The 20,188-nt window shown below is 37.1% G+C and overlaps 2 protein-coding genes across 2 annotated transcripts; one reads left to right on the top strand and one right to left on the bottom strand.

Moving 5' to 3' along the window:
- The first annotated feature begins 1,254 nt into the window (after nucleotides 1-1,254).
- Nucleotides 1,255-13,738, top strand: LOC141900750 (polypeptide N-acetylgalactosaminyltransferase 14-like). Its single transcript, XM_074787814.1, has 15 exons — nucleotides 1,255-1,353; nucleotides 1,842-2,005; nucleotides 2,698-2,796; nucleotides 3,056-3,123; nucleotides 8,112-8,177; nucleotides 8,941-9,062; nucleotides 10,054-10,141; nucleotides 10,220-10,304; nucleotides 10,760-10,863; nucleotides 11,889-12,015; nucleotides 12,321-12,413; nucleotides 12,697-12,780; nucleotides 12,872-12,998; nucleotides 13,260-13,376; nucleotides 13,503-13,738. Exons 1-15 carry the CDS (start codon nucleotides 1,255-1,257, stop codon nucleotides 13,665-13,667), a joined length of 1,608 nt encoding a protein of 535 aa, XP_074643915.1. The 3' UTR covers nucleotides 13,668-13,738.
- A 588-nt stretch (nucleotides 13,739-14,326) lies between these two features.
- LOC141898146 (sec1 family domain-containing protein 1-like) lies at nucleotides 14,327-20,158 on the bottom strand. The gene is made up of 24 exons (XM_074783986.1): nucleotides 20,127-20,158; nucleotides 19,671-19,741; nucleotides 19,497-19,585; nucleotides 19,309-19,399; nucleotides 19,049-19,171; nucleotides 18,859-18,946; nucleotides 18,685-18,774; nucleotides 18,365-18,506; nucleotides 18,177-18,276; nucleotides 17,928-18,058; nucleotides 17,607-17,697; nucleotides 17,436-17,509; nucleotides 16,919-17,000; nucleotides 16,779-16,838; nucleotides 16,658-16,694; nucleotides 16,514-16,581; nucleotides 16,344-16,423; nucleotides 16,206-16,268; nucleotides 16,051-16,126; nucleotides 15,838-15,944; nucleotides 15,702-15,738; nucleotides 15,518-15,583; nucleotides 15,352-15,429; nucleotides 14,327-14,803 (listed from the first exon to the last, which is right to left on the bottom strand). Exons 1-24 carry the CDS (start codon nucleotides 20,155-20,157, stop codon nucleotides 14,774-14,776), a joined length of 1,905 nt encoding a protein of 634 aa, XP_074640087.1. The 5' UTR covers nucleotide 20,158; the 3' UTR covers nucleotides 14,327-14,773.
- Between the last annotated feature and the right edge of the window lie 30 nt (nucleotides 20,159-20,188).

Raw genomic sequence — 20,188 nt, 5'->3', positions numbered from 1 at the left:
GCAATTACCAAAACGGAAACAGTGAAGACTTTTCTATTCGTGTAATAAATCCCAGTCCACAAATGAAATCTTTTGATAATTCCCCGAATGAAGGACCTATTACGCAATCTGAATCCTGCATTTTCGCATTTATGAAATTTCATTTTCCTTGGGATCTGACCCGTTGAAATGTGGAAATTTCTGTTTCCTTGAGGTCTGACTCGTTGAAAAGTTACGGCGGCAAATACTTATACACACACGTGTGTAGAACGTCAACATAAGCACCACGAGAAAGAACATGAAAAATCCCGATTAAAGGGGCAATGATCGACCTCGATTGAAAATTGCGGTTGAAGAGAAAAATAATCGCACACACTTCAAGTTTTGAGACTTCATATATAGACTAAAGGGTCCTTAAAAGGTATCATCGATTCTTCCGCCGGCCGTTACCGCAATGGCCAACTTCCAAATTGGGAAATCGGAGCCGGTATTTCCCGACCAACCTAAGCGGGTGACTTACAAAATCGAAAAATAAATGACAGAATGTGGATGAAATGGGAATGTATACGCATGTGCTTTACCTTGGTAATGACACCCAATAGCGCGACAATGAATACTAGCATGAAAATGACCGCAGATGGATCAGATAGAAATGGGAATACTGACTCTCCTGGGCAATCAACCGCGTAACAGAAATATCTCAGAATGACATCGCAATATGATCATCGAAAGAAAAATCTGAACTCAACCTCTCGGAAGCTACAGTATCAAGAATGACAGAGGGATGTTTAATGGGACAACTAATGAATAAGTGTCACAGCAAAATCAATTCTTCTTAAAGATGTTAACGTCGTTTTAGAGTTCATGCATGGCTATACCGACGCTGATACTAGATTTCAATCTCATTGATATACCCACATATTTCAGGGCCCGGTTGCACACTCGTGACTTCGGTTGAAAAATGGTCTTAATGGTCTAAGGTTGTTAGGTTGGCTACATAATTAAACTGTCTCCCAAAACTGGCCAGTTACATAGTTGAGACTTATGTCCAAAAGTGGTCTTGAATCTTAAGATTAATTAGTCTTGATTGGCTAATAGAACTAGGTTGGCCTTAGACTTGTCAGAAGTCTAAGCCATGGTTATGGAACCGGCCCTGGTCCCTCGTACAAGACAAGAACTAAAAACATTTTTCACGTTGATCCCGCGATAACTCTCATGTGAGATCTTTGCTCGCGAATTTATCGTACATAATAATCTCGGTAATTTATTGGGATCATGATGATGATGATGATGTTGAAATGTCTCAACACGCGATTCAATAATGAGATTTATAACGTTATTAATAACAGAAGCGGTGAAAACGTCAACTCAACAGTATGATTTATGAACTATGTAATTTATGAACGTTTGATGTCATAAAAAGTCGCTAGAGCTGAGAAAACGGATGATATCTAACTAACTCTTGTCTTCGATTTGAAATGCGCCATCAACAAAACTGGATACATCCTGTTATTCTTGAGTTTGCATTGCAACATCTAAGTCGTTGCACGAGAGAGTCGAATGGACGATTTGATTACGAAATTTAAAGTGTTTCGCGCCAAGTTTTTAAAATTGATTGAATGAATACGAGATGTTCCAGATGTCATTAACGATTCCATTCTTCTGTAAGAAAAGGTTGATGTGCGTGCTTTATAGTTACTGCAACGTTTTATTGACTAATCCCTAGACGGTCCTCTGCGCCATCGAAATACACAAGTTTCCCCATTGTCGCAGAAGGGAATTCGTAGCAATCTTGCAAAAAAACTTGCATTCTCAATGTACTTTTTGACATTTTGTTTCATCTGCTTTTTATTTGTATTCAGGGATATACAAGGGACTACGCCAATTCGAATGCATTCACGTTCAATGAAAAAGCGTATATCGGTGAAACGGACTCGGTAGATCCGTATGAAAAATTCGCATTCAATGTAGTTGCCAGCGATAGAATAGCGAGCGACCGAGAAATCCCAGATACCCGAGATGAAAGGTAAGTCTAATAGTTATGACTGGTAAGAGATGGCGACAGAAAAGATTGACAAAATATGATAAAAAAAGAGAACACCCATCATAAATTTCAATGAAGAATGGCAAACCATTACGACGCTAACGTCGGTGCTGATTTCGGCGAACAACAAATGGCCGCCAGTCCTTCGATCGGCATCGATACATGTAAATGCGTATAGAATAGTTGGCAAAAAATGGAAGACCAGAATATTGAGAATATTCCTTGTTTATGCACGTGAATGCCTGTTAGAAGGGAAAATGAGGAACCGACCATTGATACAATGAATCGGTATCGTTTTACGTGATTGTCTATGTTATTTATGACTTACTTTTCCCAGCCTCGAACAAAACTAAACGTATATAGATAGACCACCAGAGCAAACGGAATGCAGCAGTCAAGTGCAAAAAAGTAGATAAAGCCCAGATAAACAAAATCTCGCAGCGTGTGTTCATCACAGACGAGAAACATCCTGAGACTCTAAACAAATCGTCAATATTCGCTTAGCAAAAAACTGCACGCGCAAATATTGTTTTCTTACGGTCAGCTCTTGATATTTTCAATTTCAATCTTTTCTTCAGCAAACACCTTTGATATCTCTATTTCTAAAAAGTCGAAATTATATATATGCTAATAAGAAATTGTTTCTTCTTTGATGACGTCTCAATAAACTACAGATGTCGCACACAGCACTTTGACCTTGATCTTCCACCAACTTCTGTCATTATAACGTTCCACAACGAAGCCAGATCCACTTTGCTAAGGACCGTCATTAGGTAAGGAAGGAAACACCATGGTGTTATAATAGATCGTGACGTCTATGAAGACGAATTAGCAGAAGTTTGCTAGTGTCAGCTTTTGGCGTTTACACCTCTCGAATTCAGACCGCTATTAGTCATCAGAACGCTGAATAAAATTGTCAGTTTTGAATTACAGGCAGATAAACAACCGAGATGCCCGATAAACATGAACGATGAACGGTTCTCTAAATACTCTGATAACATTCCAACAATATGAATAACTTGTTAATTTCAGTGTTCTGAACAGATCACCGCCACAGCTTATACGAGAGATCATTCTCGTAGATGATAATAGTAACAATGGTAAGTACATACGTCAGCATGGCGGAAACAAATGTCTGCGGTGAGAATTAGGGGTTAAAGAAAGTCCGATGTATCATATTGATTTCATCTGATTTTATGGAATAACTTCCCTCATAAGTGTTTGGTGGACTTAACTTGGAGTCGCCTATAGTTCACTGTATATATCAAATATTGTTCTCCAATATATCAGCTATTGAAATTGACACTTCGAAATACATATAAACCTCAAAATGACCTTTCCCTGTATTCTTTACTTCATCCATCACAGATTTCTAAAGTTTTCTACGATTGATAAAGTACGATATGGGTGAATCTGGTGCTGCGATAGTCAGTTGAGTAACGAATCTGTTGCTATCGATATGGTACATCGGATAATTGAATACCTGACTTGGAATTGTTAGACTCTTATTATTTGTCAGAGCAATGCGTTCGCCTTCGGGCACGCTGACGATAATTGGACGAGAAAATGATAAAAAATCGCATGCCTGGAAGTTTGGTTCAGGCTGTTGTAAAGCCATGGTAAAAACTGCGGGCCTGATGATTTCAAATTCTAACTAATTCATGTATGTAAATATCGTAGCCCGAAATAATTGATGGCAGAAAAAACTTTATTATAGCATTCTGAATGAGAAACGAGCAGTTCAAAATTGTGACTGACTTCTAAACAGGATTTTACTGCGAACAGATTTTAGGAAATAGATGATACTAGAAGATCGATGTGATGGATTCATTTTTCATCCTTTGTTCAGGCATCTCATCGCAGATTCTGATGGGCTTTTTTATTTCAACCGCTGATGTGTCGTCTGTCGGCCTTCTTCTCTCACTTACCGCGCAGCCGTCAAATACACAGATCAATTTGATTTTCCATTTACTGTCGACAAGCAATTTCCATCGATCCGGAATTCAGATGATGCTTTATATGCGATTTACAACGAAGACTTAAAACATCAATTATAATATAGCAGACGGTGCATATACGAGTAGAATTCGTGTAATGCAAATTTTGTCCATCTTTATAAGGTTTTTATATGACCAAAAATGATTGAGTGGTATTCCGTAACTAAACGTTTTCGTAGGTTTCATTTGGTGAAACGAAAATATTTGCATACCAAAACAAGTCTATATGTAGGCATTCGCATCGTGCCCCAGGTCGCACCCACCATGGACGTATAAACTAGTTTATAGTTTATACGTCCATGCGCACCCACCAAGGCGATACGACTTAACGACGCGATGGACCGACGCAACTGGAGTTATCGGGAATTTGTCATCATTTCCACCCTAAATAAGCCGGTGCAACTCTTTGATCTCACCGTCACCCATGTTCTACTCCGGCCCATCGTATACCACACCAAGAGCGAACTGACCGATGTTCCTTCGACAGCTTCGCTGCGACGAAACTGGTCCTACTATGCGTATATTGTGCGGTACTTCAAAATAATGAAGGTCCTCATGCAAATGTGATTAGATAACCGACGAATGAGTTGGTTATGGACTGGACCACGGTCGGGTTTCTTCTCAGTTGCGTCGGTATCCGTCACACGCAGCCCAGCATGAGCATGCCTCGAAAAAAACATCCGCTTTCCCGTCGGGTTCCAATCCATGATTGAGACATTGTCTTATACGATCGCATCAATTATAGTTTTAAAGTAAAAAGAATTGCACATCATTCGCCGATGTAGCAATTAAGGTTGTGAACGAATTCTCATTTTCTTGCGACATCAGCAACGGAAATGTCACATAACGTCTGCACTTCACAGTGTTTTCTGCCTGTTCATTATGACGGCATGTTCATTAACTAACTACATCCTTTCAACTGTTGGATTTTTTCTCAAGTCTCAGGAGGTCGTTTATATGGATTTGGTTTGTTTATTAAGGGTTCACACCTGATACACGACGCGGAGCTATACTACAAAGCATCCTACGCAACGTGTCTTAATAAATTCAATGAAATTGCGGTTGAATACCTTCTATGGGAAAGACTAACAGTACCATGGAAACAGTAAAAAATGTTCATAGAATTTTTTCTCCAGGGAACTTTCATGATATCCAGTCGTTCATTCATTCATTCTTCTGTATAATTGACCAAGTGTGATCTGTGATGAGGTATACTGAAATCGCGATTGAGATATTAATGGCATATCTGTTTATGAACAAAAAAGTATCCGATATTAAACGTTTTAGTGGTCTCCCGTCCAACTGAGACGTCCTTGTATGGTGATACTAGATAATTTGATAACGAACTACGCATGGTTTATATATCATGTAATTTACTGCATGAAAGCCACCACCACGATCCAAAAAGAGGCGTCTATCTCAATAGTAATTCAGCAAAAATGCTTTTCCGAAGGTTATAATCTATCTTCGATAAACCTGCCTATACCGGCCAATTCATTTATCTGCTGGCCATTTTGCTAACGGGTATGGTGATATACTGAAATTGATCTCAGAATCCCGACTTGTCTGCAAGTGGCATCAAATTATAGGTGATTACTAGATTCAGACGCTGTACCTTGATGCAATTACTCTTTACTGACCGACTCGGGGTCGCAACTATCGCCACCAATTCCTGCGACTGTATGGAGAAGTGACACTACGCCATTCATCTCAGAATTTATTAATTTATCGAGATTCTGACAGGCATCATTATTACATCGGTATACAATGTATTCATATCCATATACGATTTTATAATATTTGGTATTTGAATAATTCATTCAACGTTCTATTGTAATAGCTTCTCCTGTTAAGTAATTTTATATCTACTGCCGATACGTACAATGAAGTTTCCGATAATCATTAACCCTTTCAGTATATCTTAATTTCGAGTATGTGGCCAACTTCTGATTCAATAGTTATAGCGGCAATATAGTGTATATATCGCTTGCATTCGCTTGCATTCGTGAAATGTTTATTTCCTTTATAAGAACTCCCCAGAGCTCGTACTGACCCCCATCAGTAAAATATTGGTTATTTCTTATTTTACGGGTATATATAATATATTGTCACGACAGAAATAGATAAATTCGTCGTCACTGTCTTCAGTCTGCTGGTCTGGGCGGTTATCCCGTTGTAATGCGTAGAATTATAACAACACAGTCACGGAGTGTCGGCTGCTATCCGTCGCCGCTGCGGATATTAGGGAGGTTTAATCAACCGAGAAGAGCGGGAAGAAATGAGCGTTGTTACCTATAGTCATAGAAATATTCCCTTACTGATAAACCCCGATTTTCTTCTATTAGATGCATAAGAACAACTTTTTTAAAATTACATTTCACGTTTTTCATACGGATCTACCGAATCCGTATCACCAATATACGCTTTTTCATTGAACGTGAATGCATTCGAATTGGCGTAGTTGCTTTCGCCTTCAATCTACCTTCCCTCGTTTTATAGGATTATAAGATTCTTCAGCAAACTGCACTTGCATCGTCCACTAATCAACTTAGGTCATTTTATTAACCGATGACGCCGGTTTATTTGGCATGGTCAATTCAAGGATCCCTCGAGTTGAAGCGCAGCAATTAGTATACCAGATTTAACTCTGTGATACGACCGTCATCGATCAAACAACGAGGCGTTTTACGTCATTGATGAGGTGGAAGTTAAAACGACTCTCCTCGAAAACATCCCACTGTCATTACAGCGAACAAATTTCTGTCGGTTGCGTGCGTGTTTAGCTAATTTGCTCGTAATGACAAAATCATATTTTACGCCATGCTATCCTAATTCCTTTGGGACTGATTTTTATCGTATGCTGCCTTTGACTCATGAACCCCAACAGTATTCGTTGATGTGTATTTCACTTTGACTGTTTTGTCATTTGCGTCTTCTTTAATGTCAGCGGGAAAATGCTGTCGTATAATGCATCGACGACCTTCTATAAAATGGCCGCTGTATGAAATTTCTATCCGTAGATTGACTTTCACACGCCTACGTGCATCAATATGGAATGACGACAAAGATTGCCATGTCGAAAAGTGACCACGGTCATAAATCTATTGCCAATTATAAGAGTGTTTCGATGTCATTCCACGCGATCGAGAAATCCCATATTTCAATCGTGAAAGTCCGCAGAGGTTACAACGGATTTGATTTGATAGAGCGCCATGGCTTTGGTGGTGATTTGGTTATTGCAAAAAGTCAATCTCCAAGATCTCGAATCGAATAAAAGTGACTATTATGATAACATTTTTTTAAACATATCTTCGGAAATGCTATTTTTGTTGCTATCATAAGAAATGGACCCAAAATGCGAAAAATGTGCGCTTTTAGACAAATTAATTCTCAGAAATTGAAAAAAATAATAATTCATTATTTTGTCGTATCGCGACCCTGTCGGTAATCTTTCTCGCCTGTGTATGTGATAATTGGAAGCTTTTGATTTCCTTTCATTCTTTAGAAATCGTAATACGTATTTGTTTTGATTCATCTTCGCATCACTCATCGCTCCTCTGCAATGTGGAACATGATTCCGTATAACCTCTACATAGTTCTTTTTTCATAGTATACATTTAAGCTCGTTCGGGCTACGATAGAAAACCCTGCAGGGTGGGTTAAAGATGCATTCTGCTACTGTCACTCCTGTACGTAATATCCTTTTCGCAATTAGCTGTCAGCATAGACGCTGATGATGAAGTTATTTCCTCTAATTGACCATTACTAGATTAGTTACATGATTGCAGGAGTTTCATTAAACGTCGCCAATCAGCATAGGAAACGTCACGCTCCGAGTGTTTTTGTTATCAGTTGGCAAGTTATTATCGTATCCATCACGTAAACTCTAATAGCTTCTACGAAAACCATTTCCGATTTAAAATTCAGCGTGCATTGAGTCTCTCGTCTGCGAAAAACACGACGACAAACTGAATAAATTGTCATCTCCTTTCTATAAGCGTTCCTGTCATAGATTGTTGATGATGTTGACTGCGAAAACTGAACGAATTTCAAAAGATTTATCGCCTCCTCATTCGGTTTTCGTTTTTCAGCTGAAGATGGGCAGAGTCTGGTGGTGCTGCCTAAGGTCAAGGTCATTAGGAATATCCAACGAGAAGGTAGTTATTTGATCGTATTTGTGCCGAATGATGATGTTGAACGATTTCATACGTGCAGAACGTTCCTGAGGATATATCAAATCTTTTGCAAGTGATTTTTCTGCGAGATATTTTCGATTGATTATTTCTTCTGGTAACGTTAGTGCTTTACAGAATAAACGTATATATATAATCTCATTTCAAATTGAAATTTATTCAAATTTGAAAGTCCTTTCGTACTGCTGTTTATTGTAAAACTACATATTCACATTACATTGATAATTCATGTCATTTTCAAATAATTTCTTAATTCATCCAAAAACCTATAAACGAGACTCTTTCCCTATTTCCATATATTTTCCATTTCAATTAGCATTTTTGTCGCCAATTCGATGTCATTTGATCATAAATAGAATTCCAAGACACATATGAGTTGTTATAGAGCATGATATCTCAGTAGAGCCCTCTTCATCATTACACACACCCGCAGAATTTATTGTAGGGGGGAACCAAAGGGAATGTACATGGGGTACTAAGATTTCAAGTTGCCCCGCATTTTATGGGAAAATGAAAAATATTAACTATATAATTTCAGTTCATACATAGAAAGTCTAAATTCATAAGCATGTTCTCTGACTTCCAAAAATGAGGGTATCTTTTCCGATGCTCGGGTGACTTTTGAATTGATTTACCCTACTTAGGGTGGGGCACCATTCCCTGAATCAGACCCTAGATCCGCCCCTGGGCACCGAATTCATGTCAATTATCGTTGTGAATTTTGTAGGGTTGATGAGGTCACGAGTAAAAGGTGCTGAACAGGCCAGTGCTACTGTATTAACATTTCTAGATAGTCACTGCGAAGCGAATGCGAATTGGCTGCCACCACTTTTGCAGAAAGTCAAAGATGTAAGCGAAATTCAAGTAAAGGTTCTATCGCGTTCATCAATTTCTAAACCACAGTATCGTTCGACCACATTTGTAGACTATGTATATTAGAAAGACTAGGTGATCTAACAGTTTCAGCTGTCGTTTTTAAGATTGATATATCAGTAATCCCAGCCATGTCCTATACGAACATGGGTTAGAACATCTATTTGAGCAATCAATGGAGCGAAATGTACACAATAAAACCATCTCCGAACCCATCCAGTACTCATTAATCTTATGTTTTATGGTCAAAAGTGAGTCATCAGTCACTCGCGGTGGTGTCTTACCATTAACGGTAAGAGACTCTAGAATTGAGAGTGAAAACAGTGATGCCTTCTTCCATCGGAACCATTCAGAAATAAGTCACGATGTTAGTCCCTTTTTTGCGGCGACGTTTATTTGAGCAGGGCGTGAGAGTTTATTGCATCTTGATACAAAATGCGCCCATCTGTCAAACATCGATGACTGCATCATAAGTGTCAGTGACTCACGTCTGGTCCTGAAAAAAGGAGTCTTTCTCTCGTCTTTCTGTTTGCTTTACTCGAAACTACGTAATGTGGTGTCTCTTGCAATGCTAACGATTCGGTCGTTATAATGATTGCTATACAAACTAATCGACGACGACGGGTCTGAAAACGATAGGACAAGCGATATGTTAGAATTGAAATTAAAGATCTCCATAATGAGATGACACCTTCTATACAGAAATGTAGTTATTTCTTGTTAGTAATTTGGGTGGAACTCGCCTCTTTGAAACTGTGAAAATCATCGAGGGGGCCACTATCCCATTATTCCCTTTCCACCGTGCCTTTCATGATAAGTTACTTCGCGTTACTATTGAGAAGAAAGTGATACGGGGTGATACGAAGATAAAAAGGAATGAAATTTGTCAATCTTTAAAAGTTTCATAGAGAGTTGAGGAAAATATCTCGGGAAAACATTTCCAGAAAATCTTCGTTGTTTTTTGTAGGATCCCTATTCGGTTGTAAGTCCAGTCATAGACGTTATAAGCATGGACACATTTCAGTACGTTTCGGCTACGAGTGATTTGAGAGGGGGTGAGTTAGCTTTCGCTTACATTGTATCATCTAAGACAGCTCGTGTCTCACGACATGCCTTTAACGAATTTTTTGAAGGATTTGATTGGAGTTTACATTTCAAATGGGAACAGATGAACGAAAAACAGAAAAAACAGCGGCCACATGTGACAGCGCCAATCAGGTATAGAACACCCAACTGTATACAGTTGGGCCTCGTTACAACGAACTTAACGGGACCAGAAAATCTGTTCGTTATAACCAATAGTTCGTTATATCCAGTATGAAAACAATTGAATTCTCTTACATTGGGACACAATTTTATATTTGTTAGATCCGATGAATCGTTGTGTCCAGGTTCATTATAACGAGGTTCCACTGTATTCGAATATATCTACATCATAGGAAGAAAAAAGAGGGCTTTCATTATTTTCAAAAATCATTATCTATCAATGATCTATTATCAAGAAAGACTTTTCGTGTCATTAACAGTACATCTTATCGTTTAGAGAAACGGATTTCATTCGCACATTCGGGAAAGTGGAACGATTTGTTGAAGCACTAACGAGCAATAGTGATATTATTCTTCGCTGTAGCATCGTAATCTTATTATTTTCTCGATGTGATATTTTTATCCAGAACCCCGATGATCGCTGGTGGCCTGTTTTCGATCAGACGTGACTGGTTTGAGAAACTCGGCAAATACGACATAGATATGAATATCTGGGGTGGAGAAAACTTTGGTAAGTCAATAAAGAAGATTCCAGTTTCTAGGCGCCATTTTGTGGGTCCCTCGAGGTCCCCATTGTTGCAATAATTTTTTCTCATATTTGAAACAAACGTTTTGATTGAATATCAGTCCCTTGTTTGATAAACATAATTGATACACCATTGAAACAAATGAAACCATAGACTTTACCGTTCAAGGAAATCAAGAATCGCTGGCAAAAATCTATACATTTCATTTCCTTTAGAATGGCGTATAAATATCTTTATCGCACAAAGGACTGCAGAGTTTATCGATATTCAATCATAACTTTTGTTTCAAAAATGAGCGAAAATTATCGCGACAAGTGCGACCTCGAGGGATCGCCACAAAATGGCGCCAAGAAATTGAAAACCCTTCATTTTGACGAGTAGATCATCGCAATCAACAGATTATCAGAAAATGTCGTAGATATTGCAAACATGACATTTTTATGGTTTTGTTTCACAACACTTTTAATCATGTAACAACGCGCTCCGAGATCGTGCGTTTAATATGCTCAGTTGCTGCGACTTGCAAAGCACAACTACATCAAAGCGCTTTTAGCAATAGATCTCATGAGAAAATGTAACGCGTCGACTGTTTAAGAGACTGCCTGGGCCCGGTTTGTTTTATATGCTATCTGCATTACCACCAGTTCATCAAAGCTAATCGACGTGATTGAATGAATCTTACGTAAATTATGAATGAATAACTCAGAAATGGCCGGTTTTTTAGTTAGGCGGTAACGTATTTGATACATTTCTATATATCTATATTCAAAAAAAAAATCTAAGGTTTTTTTTTGAGGGATGATTATAAAGATATGGATATAAACCCACCATTTAAAGATTAAAAGTATCATAAACGTTCTACCACATTAATATGGAAATGTATCAGAGACAAACATTTTAGTAAATCTAAGATCATACGACCTTTTTATCGACACAGAATCTATCGACTCCAACTTAAGTCATAAATGTTTTGGTGTCCTATTAAGTCATTTGATCTTTTCATTCGTAGATTTGTCATTCCGGGTATGGATGTGCGGAGGAAGTCTACTGATTATACCGTGTAGTCGCGTCGGTCACGTTTTCCGCAAGAGACATCCTTACGTCTTTCCCGATGGCAATGCAAATACGTACATCAGGTAATGGAGAGGCTAAGCTTTTGGTACTGAAAAGGCTATAAAAGATTTACAGTGTCGCGATTGACCGCAGACTATGTTATTTCATCATTACCCGAAGAGCGGACGATGGACGAATAATTGCAATTCCGTGGTCGTCATTATTATTTCCTGCCTATTAAGCAGAAATCATCAAAACTGAATTATGTCGTGATCGGTGTGGAACCACATATTTTAGCGCTGTATGTGGCTTTTGTGATTATGATGGTGCATGCAGTACCATTTTCAATATTCATGGTCTTTTTTTTCTCCCATGCCCTTTTCTTCAGAAATACACGGCGCACTGCTGAGGTCTGGATGGATGAATATAAGCAGTATTTTTTCCAAGCCCGTCCCGCGGCTAGATCAAAGCCCTATGGAAAGTAAGCCTTTCTTTTAATCAACCAGTTCTCCAAATAGATGTGGTTAATTCGTTCTCTCATCTATATACATAAGTATGGAAAAACACATAAAAGCGATAACGCAACTCAATAAGCAGCTTTTCATACGGAAGAAAAGCCGTTTGATAGAACTGATGGGAGTTTCCTTCTCCATTCTCCCCTCATGTGATTTCTATTCAATACGCGGGCTGCATCTTTTCTGATTGGAATACGTTAATTTATTAACTTATCTAAGGCTTTAGAGGTTTCTTCGTTATATTTACAGTATTACTGAAAGGTTATTACTTCGACAGCGTCTCAATTGCCGTTCATTCAGGTGGTATCTAAATAATGTCTATCCAGAACTCAGGTATATATAATCACCGCGCGACCACGTGTCTATCCTCAAAATTAAAGATAATTCCGATAATTGACTGTCTGTATTTCAAAATATTTTACAGAATTCCGGATATGACAGAGACTAGAAGAGGTAAATTGGCTCAGGGTATTTCGTGTCTAGATACACTTCATCAGAAATCACCCGGTCACCCAATGATGATTAAATGCAGCAAACAAAGTTTAAGTCAGGTTAAATATATATAATATATACTTCACGTCCGTCATATTCCTCGTAATCTTATCTCAAACCCTAAAATCTACGTATGTTCTAATTTATATTATCAACCCATGGACTTTAGTCCATGATCAAACCAAGGAATCGCTGGAAGGCCGTGACGTTAATACGATTCTATTTAGCCAAATCATCACAAAAAGACAAGCTTAAGTTAGCAATGGGAATTTAAATTCAATTTCAAATTTGTAGATTCTTTGGTTACATTTCAATTACAGATTTGGTCTCACCTAAAATCAAGACAATTAGTAAATAGAAATAAGTTGTGTTTAAGTGCTCATTCCTGGAACTCAAACGTAATATTCGACAAGTGCACTTATTCTGGTGATTATCAGGTGTGTACCTTTCCGTTCATTTACTTACAATTTCAACGACGTACCGGCACGAATTTTTTTACCACACTGAATTAATTGATCCTCCACCCATGCCCCGGGTAATTAGATATTAATTTCCCGTTGTAGGACTGGGAATTTGACACCCGACGTGGACATATTATCCATCGGAGCACATCGAAGTGTTTAGACAATTTATTTTCGACGAAAACCCTGATCATCACTACGTGCAAGCAAACTTCCCCAACACAAATATGGCAATTCATTCCTATGAACGGTTTTGAAAGGATGTAACGGAACCAGAGGTGGTGGCCGCGTGCTGCTATCATGAAGAAATCAACGATCTAGTTTATCTAGTTACAACTGGTGTGTGGTTGTATATTTTCGTTGCGTGTTGCATTATTCAGTTTGGAAATAATAGAGTTTTTCTGATGACTGATGGAACAAAATAAATGTATATACTGACAGTCTGTGATAACTTTAGTAATAGGGACTGGGTCATACCTCTGTTTTCATCGCCAACTATTTGGAGACATGTTCGTTGTAATGTATATACGTATTCACTATTTATATACATTTTCACGTTGTAATGTATGTACGTAATGTATGTACATAATCATTATTTGGATACATGTTCATGTTGTCAAGTAATTGTAGTCCTGTATAATGCCACTGTTTGGACCAATGAAAAATATGGCGTTATAACAAATTTACATTGAATGAGTTCGATTGAACACATTTTTCTATTTACTTTGTCTGCACATATTCATACCCAGGAAATAAAGATTTCTTCTTAAAAAATGTTTACAGCGTTTGAATTCTTCAACGAGAATACCACTCAGTCACTTCACATCCACGAGGGTTAGAAAATATTCTCTTTTATCTGTTACTGGAGCACTGCCAGAGGAAACAACAACAACAACAACGCCCGAATTGATATCAGTTTGTTTTATTTACAGAATATTCACAAATTCATAAAATAAATTAGAACACTTTTTATATTGCAACAATTCTTTTCAACCTCTGTATCACTTGTTTGTCAACAACGGCAGATCAGCTCAGTACAGATTGACTGGTACGCGCACATAATTGAGGGTTTATTGATAAAGGTAGCCAATCGTCGAAATAAATACCAATAGTATACCTTTTTAAATACATTTGATTCAAATATGAAAACTGGGAATTCTGAACAAAATTCACCAGCCCAATTCGTGAGATTATTGTAAAAATCTTCAATGATTAATATGTTCCAAAAACGTTCATTAACAAAGTAGCTCCCTTTGGCAACCAACTACAATCCACACTGATACACTGTGTTGTCTTACAAGTTTGGCTGAACATGATGACAAATAGTATCACCACACACACACACATAAAGCAAGTGTTCCTCTCAATCGGCATTACTGCATCTCTGATCCAAGTTGTCCCAACTGAAATATACAAGGTACCGTAGATGCAAACGCTATAAACTACTGATGAAATATTCTGGTAATCGTGTCAAATGGGCGTAAATGCCAGTGACTGCTAGTCTGGTATTAACCTCAGTATTCAGAGTTACATGAAAATAAATGTTTTAACCCTTTCAGTGCTGACTTATCAATACCCTATAGTGCTGGAGATAATTTGAAAATTTTGAAAAAATTCCACCGTAGTGTGTTGAATAACGGGTGTACCACTATAGTGCGTCTACACCGCAGCCGGTGTATCGTATGTTACTAATATTTCTCTATGTTTGACAGGTGCTACCATTTTTCAATAGAGATAAAAACTAATTACTAATTACAAGAATACACCGCAGTGCAGTGTACTAGCAAAATCCATCACCGATTCATACACCGCACTACGGTGTATACGCACTGAAAGGGTTAATCATCAACTGTGGATTTTAGTTAGTAAATGCTATAGTGTTGTATGAAAAATTCAGCATTCATCCAAAAGACGGCTCTATTTCAGATATTTGAAAATGAACGTCTCTCACCTGTTTCAATAATTGAGTAGCATTGAGCAACTCCGTACATCCATAGGTTATTTTCTTCTGAGACTGGCCTGATTTACCCTAAAAAATAAGATAAAACGTCATTAAATACATAGAATGATACAGAAATATATAAAGAACCAACTGACATTCTTGAATGCTCTCGTACCTTCGTATAATCTATTAGATTTTGATATTCGATGTAGTTACCACCACCCACCACAAACACAATAGCCTGAAATGGATAAACAGAATGTCAAAGTTATTGCAAAAGCTGCAAAAAATTTGCTATGTATGAAAACGCGCTAATATTTCAAAAATTTTGTACATATATTCTATGAACGGTTGCTTACCTCGTGGAATGGTGATCGATTTCTTGGTATACTTGAACTAGAATATAGAGAAAGGTACTGTATATGCAGTCTTTCAAAGGTCTAGGAAACTACAATTACTACAATTACTTAATCCTCTACTATTGGTGAAACCTACGTGTCAGTGGCGCGAAGCATCTTCGGATCGAAATATCTATAGTCATCCGTATCCTGTAATGATTTCATTTCCATCAATGAGTCGACAATTCTTGTAACGGGAAGATTCTAAAAAAAGAAATAACAAATTAGAGATCACACCTACCATGGTATCTGAATGATTTTTTTTTCAAAGAAGTCTCGATATACCGATACAGAAGTTTAAGGAACTTACATGCTTCTTCACGACCAGATTTTTTACTCCTTCCATCACAAACTGTGAGCCCTGAGACATCAACTTCGAGAACATACTGAAAAATCCAAATAATTCATAAATACCCTTCACAATCCATCACTTTAACATTCAATGACTTCTGAATTGAACCATACCCCATAGTTTTGATTCCACCTCCACCGTACTGGGCCGGAGCTGAGGATATTTTAGCATACGTCCTGAAATAAGAAATATCATTCCAATAAGGGTACACAGCTACTGGTAATATTTCACGTCTCGTTCATATTCTTTACCTCCATCGGCGTATATACTGTAAGGGTGCTAGATCGCATCCAACGCTTTCCAGAGCAGAGCCGTATTCCTTAATTTCAGACTGGAAGATACACCAAAATATTTCATAAAGCGACAAAATCATTCAAAACCAAATAGTTTAGCTTTTTTTTCATAAATGTGTAATCTTTACCTCAGTCATCTGGGTTCCACAGATCAATGCTATGATGAATAGCCTTAATTTGTCCTCCGGTGTACCCGCTGTAGGATCAGATAAATCATTTTAGACTAAAATCAAGTCAGATTCTAATAAAACACTTACAACATACTAACTGACCTTCTGGATCACTGATTATATCTATTAATGACTTATCCTAAAAAGATAGAAATAAAAATAAAATATAATTTCACTAAGCAATGTTCATTATATTACACAATTTCAACATTTCGTTTCTTACCAATGTAGCTTTGCTCATTAGTTTTTCCTCCATTTCGAAGTATAAATCAAGCTTTCTCATCTAGTTATAAATGAAACCATAGAATTAGTATCGCAATATGACATAGCTGTGTATAGTTGATGGAATATGGCTTATCTTACCTTGATGTGATCTAACAGAGCAGTGGCTATATTAGTATGCATATCTATCAACCTTTTCTTTTCAAGTAACTCTGGCAATGAACTGTAAAAACAGTGACATAAACCACAAATGAAACATGTGAAAGGGCGCTGGATAAAAACAACTTAATACAGTAGACTTTGCTCAAGTCAGATCTTTTGAGCGTAAAAATGTGTCCAACTTAAGTAATATCCGAGTTGGATGTTATGCATTTCATATATAGACACTTTTAAAAAACATCATAGTTGAACGGTTATCCGAGTTGATAGGATCCAACTTGGGCGCAGTGTACTGTATCTACCCTAGTATTTTGAGAGAATAAACAAATCATTGCTATTTCATGCCTTTCTTAAGCAAGCTTTTCAGAATTAGGGCATAAAATATTGGTCTGTATATTTGCTTGAAAAGTTCTCAATCCAAATTTCTGGTCTGAAGGATTGAATACACGATATGTTGAACATCACAGAGTAATGTTGAACATCACAGAGTCTTTCTTACCTGACTGCAGAAGTTAATTTAGCTGTATTATCAGATATCATACTGATAGCAGAATCATCTTCACCTTCTAAACCCTAAAAACCAGTCGAAAAAATACTGTTACTATTTGGAAATACCTCAAGCAATGCTCTGAAATGCTCTGAAATTCAGCAAAAAAAATAATGAAATTACCATGGCAGATTTTAATCTTTTAACTTCCTCTTCTTGATTTCTATAAGTTTCTAGTTCTTCCTGTACAGCTTCAGCAACCTCTGGGAATGGACTGAAAAAATCGAATATATCTGATAACTAGTACAACTGAAACTAGTCAAATTACACTCAATCATTTAAGATAAATAAGAGAAATTTAGAAATACACTGTAGTCATATTTGTGACAATGGAAAAGTGACAATTATCATATCCAGTGTTTTCTTGAAAACTAAATTGACTTGATTTTGAATGATAAAGCGTCATTTCATATGGATATAGCAAGGCTGTCAAGATTTTCTAACCTTCCTTGATGAGATTGCCAGAATTTATCAGTCGTATTAAGATCATATGACTTCTTCTTTTTCACAGGCCGAGCGCCATGAGCCGAAACGCCAGACGTTTCTTCAATTTCAACACGATTCAACTTTAAATCCTAAGATTAAACATGGAAAATTCAGACTTCAATCAAAAGATTTAAAAACGCTTTTTAAGAAAAAACTTCAAAACTTTTTATCGTTTGATAAAAAAACGTTCATCTCTATAAAACTTACCAGTACATCATGTCCCAATGCTTGGTAAGTCCACGTATGATGAAATGGAGTAGCCAAATCTAGATTACGGTCTAAAATCACTAGCACTGGTCTTTGAAACCTAAAAAACCCGAGCAACTTCTGCAGTGTGCACTATGCAATATCTAGAGCAATCAATCATAATGAAAGTTTTGGCTTCATAAACTTACGAATATTGTCCAGCTTGCATACTATCCGTAGTAAATAGGCTATTTCTCGCGTCTTTTAAATTATCACGAAGTTTCTTGTCCAACTTTTCAGCAACCATTTCAGCTGCATTACCCCTCGGACATCGTATAATCGGTATCGTACCTTAATTTAGTTATAAATAACAATATAATTCAGCTTTTGGAAAGAATTGATTTGATTGTTTTATGTAAACTGTAAGAAGTGTGGTTGCCTTTTGAATACTTCAGATTTCTCTGGAAGATTTATCTTGGTTGCACTAATAATATACCGGTATCAGTATTTCTCATACGTATATACATACCTAATGTCACAAATACTGAAAATAAACTGTCTACCACAACATCCATAATTCCTTCTATCTCGGTGTCCTTCACATCTCCTTTATTCATAGCTATAAACAAACAAAAACCTCAGATTTGTGTATGCAGATATATTCACAAAGAAACAACAAAGTATGAAATTTTCATTTCCTCACTGTAATAAGATATTTCATCGCTATTTTGATGTCTGAGCACAAACATGTCATCCTCCAGTGAAATGAAATTAAGATATTGATCAAACACCTGAAAATTTAGAGCAAATGAAATTATACGATACAGGATCTTGTAGGCCGATATTTGATACATCTTTCTTTCAATACGTATCAAAGCTGGCATTGACAATACCTTAGAAACCATGGTAACAGCATTGCATTGTATTGCAGCGCTGGCAATATCTTCCAACTTCTGTCGTGAAATGGCAGAGATGAAATTCAAATAGTATGACTCGTAAAGCTGACTATGTATGTCCTTAAAATAAAATGCAGAAAAAAAGATTTCAGTTATGATTTCAGTCAAAATGAAAAGTGTATATTGTATTCATATTATTTTGCATTTCAAAGTAAGACAAAAATGTTTTTCAGCAGTCAAAAGGGTTAGATAATTACCCGGCATATCCTCTGTATGTTGTCTTCAGTTGGCATCACAAAGTATATAGCGGGTACATCAGGAATAGGTTCTCTATCTGTGTGCAATAATCTGGAAATAATAAAATTCAATACAAATATACAATATGAAGTAAAACGAGAAATATTTCACAATCGCTCTGGTTTTTTTAAAATACTGGTGCACATACAGATGAAGAGTGACTCCCAAATCACGGAGTTCCTTCACGGATAATAAAGGTGAGATAATGTCTTGTCCACATCTATCGTAGATAAGCACCTGGAAAAATAAGAAATGCATTCATAATAAACAGAAACAAATTCAAAAGCTATATCAATAAGCTTTCCGATTTGATTTAGCTTACCTTCCACTGTGGCTCATTGACACTTGATTTTGTCTGCGGAGAGTTGAAATTGAGCATACGCTTCAAGGAAGCTAAAAATATATTGTAAACTATTGAACCCACTCTAAATACCAACGTTCTCCAGAGGCAGAGGGCAGAGGGTAGCAGAATAAAAGCTTGATAAAGGCTGGTGGAACACTTGTAATGCTGATCTCCCTAAAACATCAGGAAGTGCTATTCTAATTCAAACCTACATCAATTAGTTGGTACATAGATTGGGGCTTTGGCTTTTTTAGGGCAGTGGACTTCAGCATTTAACTGACAATTCAAATCCATATTTTTCAGTATTCAAACATTTACTACAAACAAAGTACACTTATTCAGTTACTTAAACATTTGATGTTTCCATTGAATAGTCGACTAAGAGGTTATTTTAATCCACAAAGTAATTATTTAAGAAAATCTGTAAAAATTTACCGGTTTGTTTTTCTCTGATGGAGGCCGCCATCTTGACGTTTCTCTTTTGAATACGCACGCGC

This window comes from Tubulanus polymorphus, chromosome 1 (genome assembly GCF_964204645.1).
Source record: "Tubulanus polymorphus chromosome 1, tnTubPoly1.2, whole genome shotgun sequence".
Lineage (NCBI taxonomy): Eukaryota > Metazoa > Nemertea > Palaeonemertea > Tubulaniformes > Tubulanidae > Tubulanus > Tubulanus polymorphus.
The sequence above is the reverse complement of the archived record's forward strand: the minus strand, read 5'-3'. Positions and strand labels throughout refer to the sequence as shown.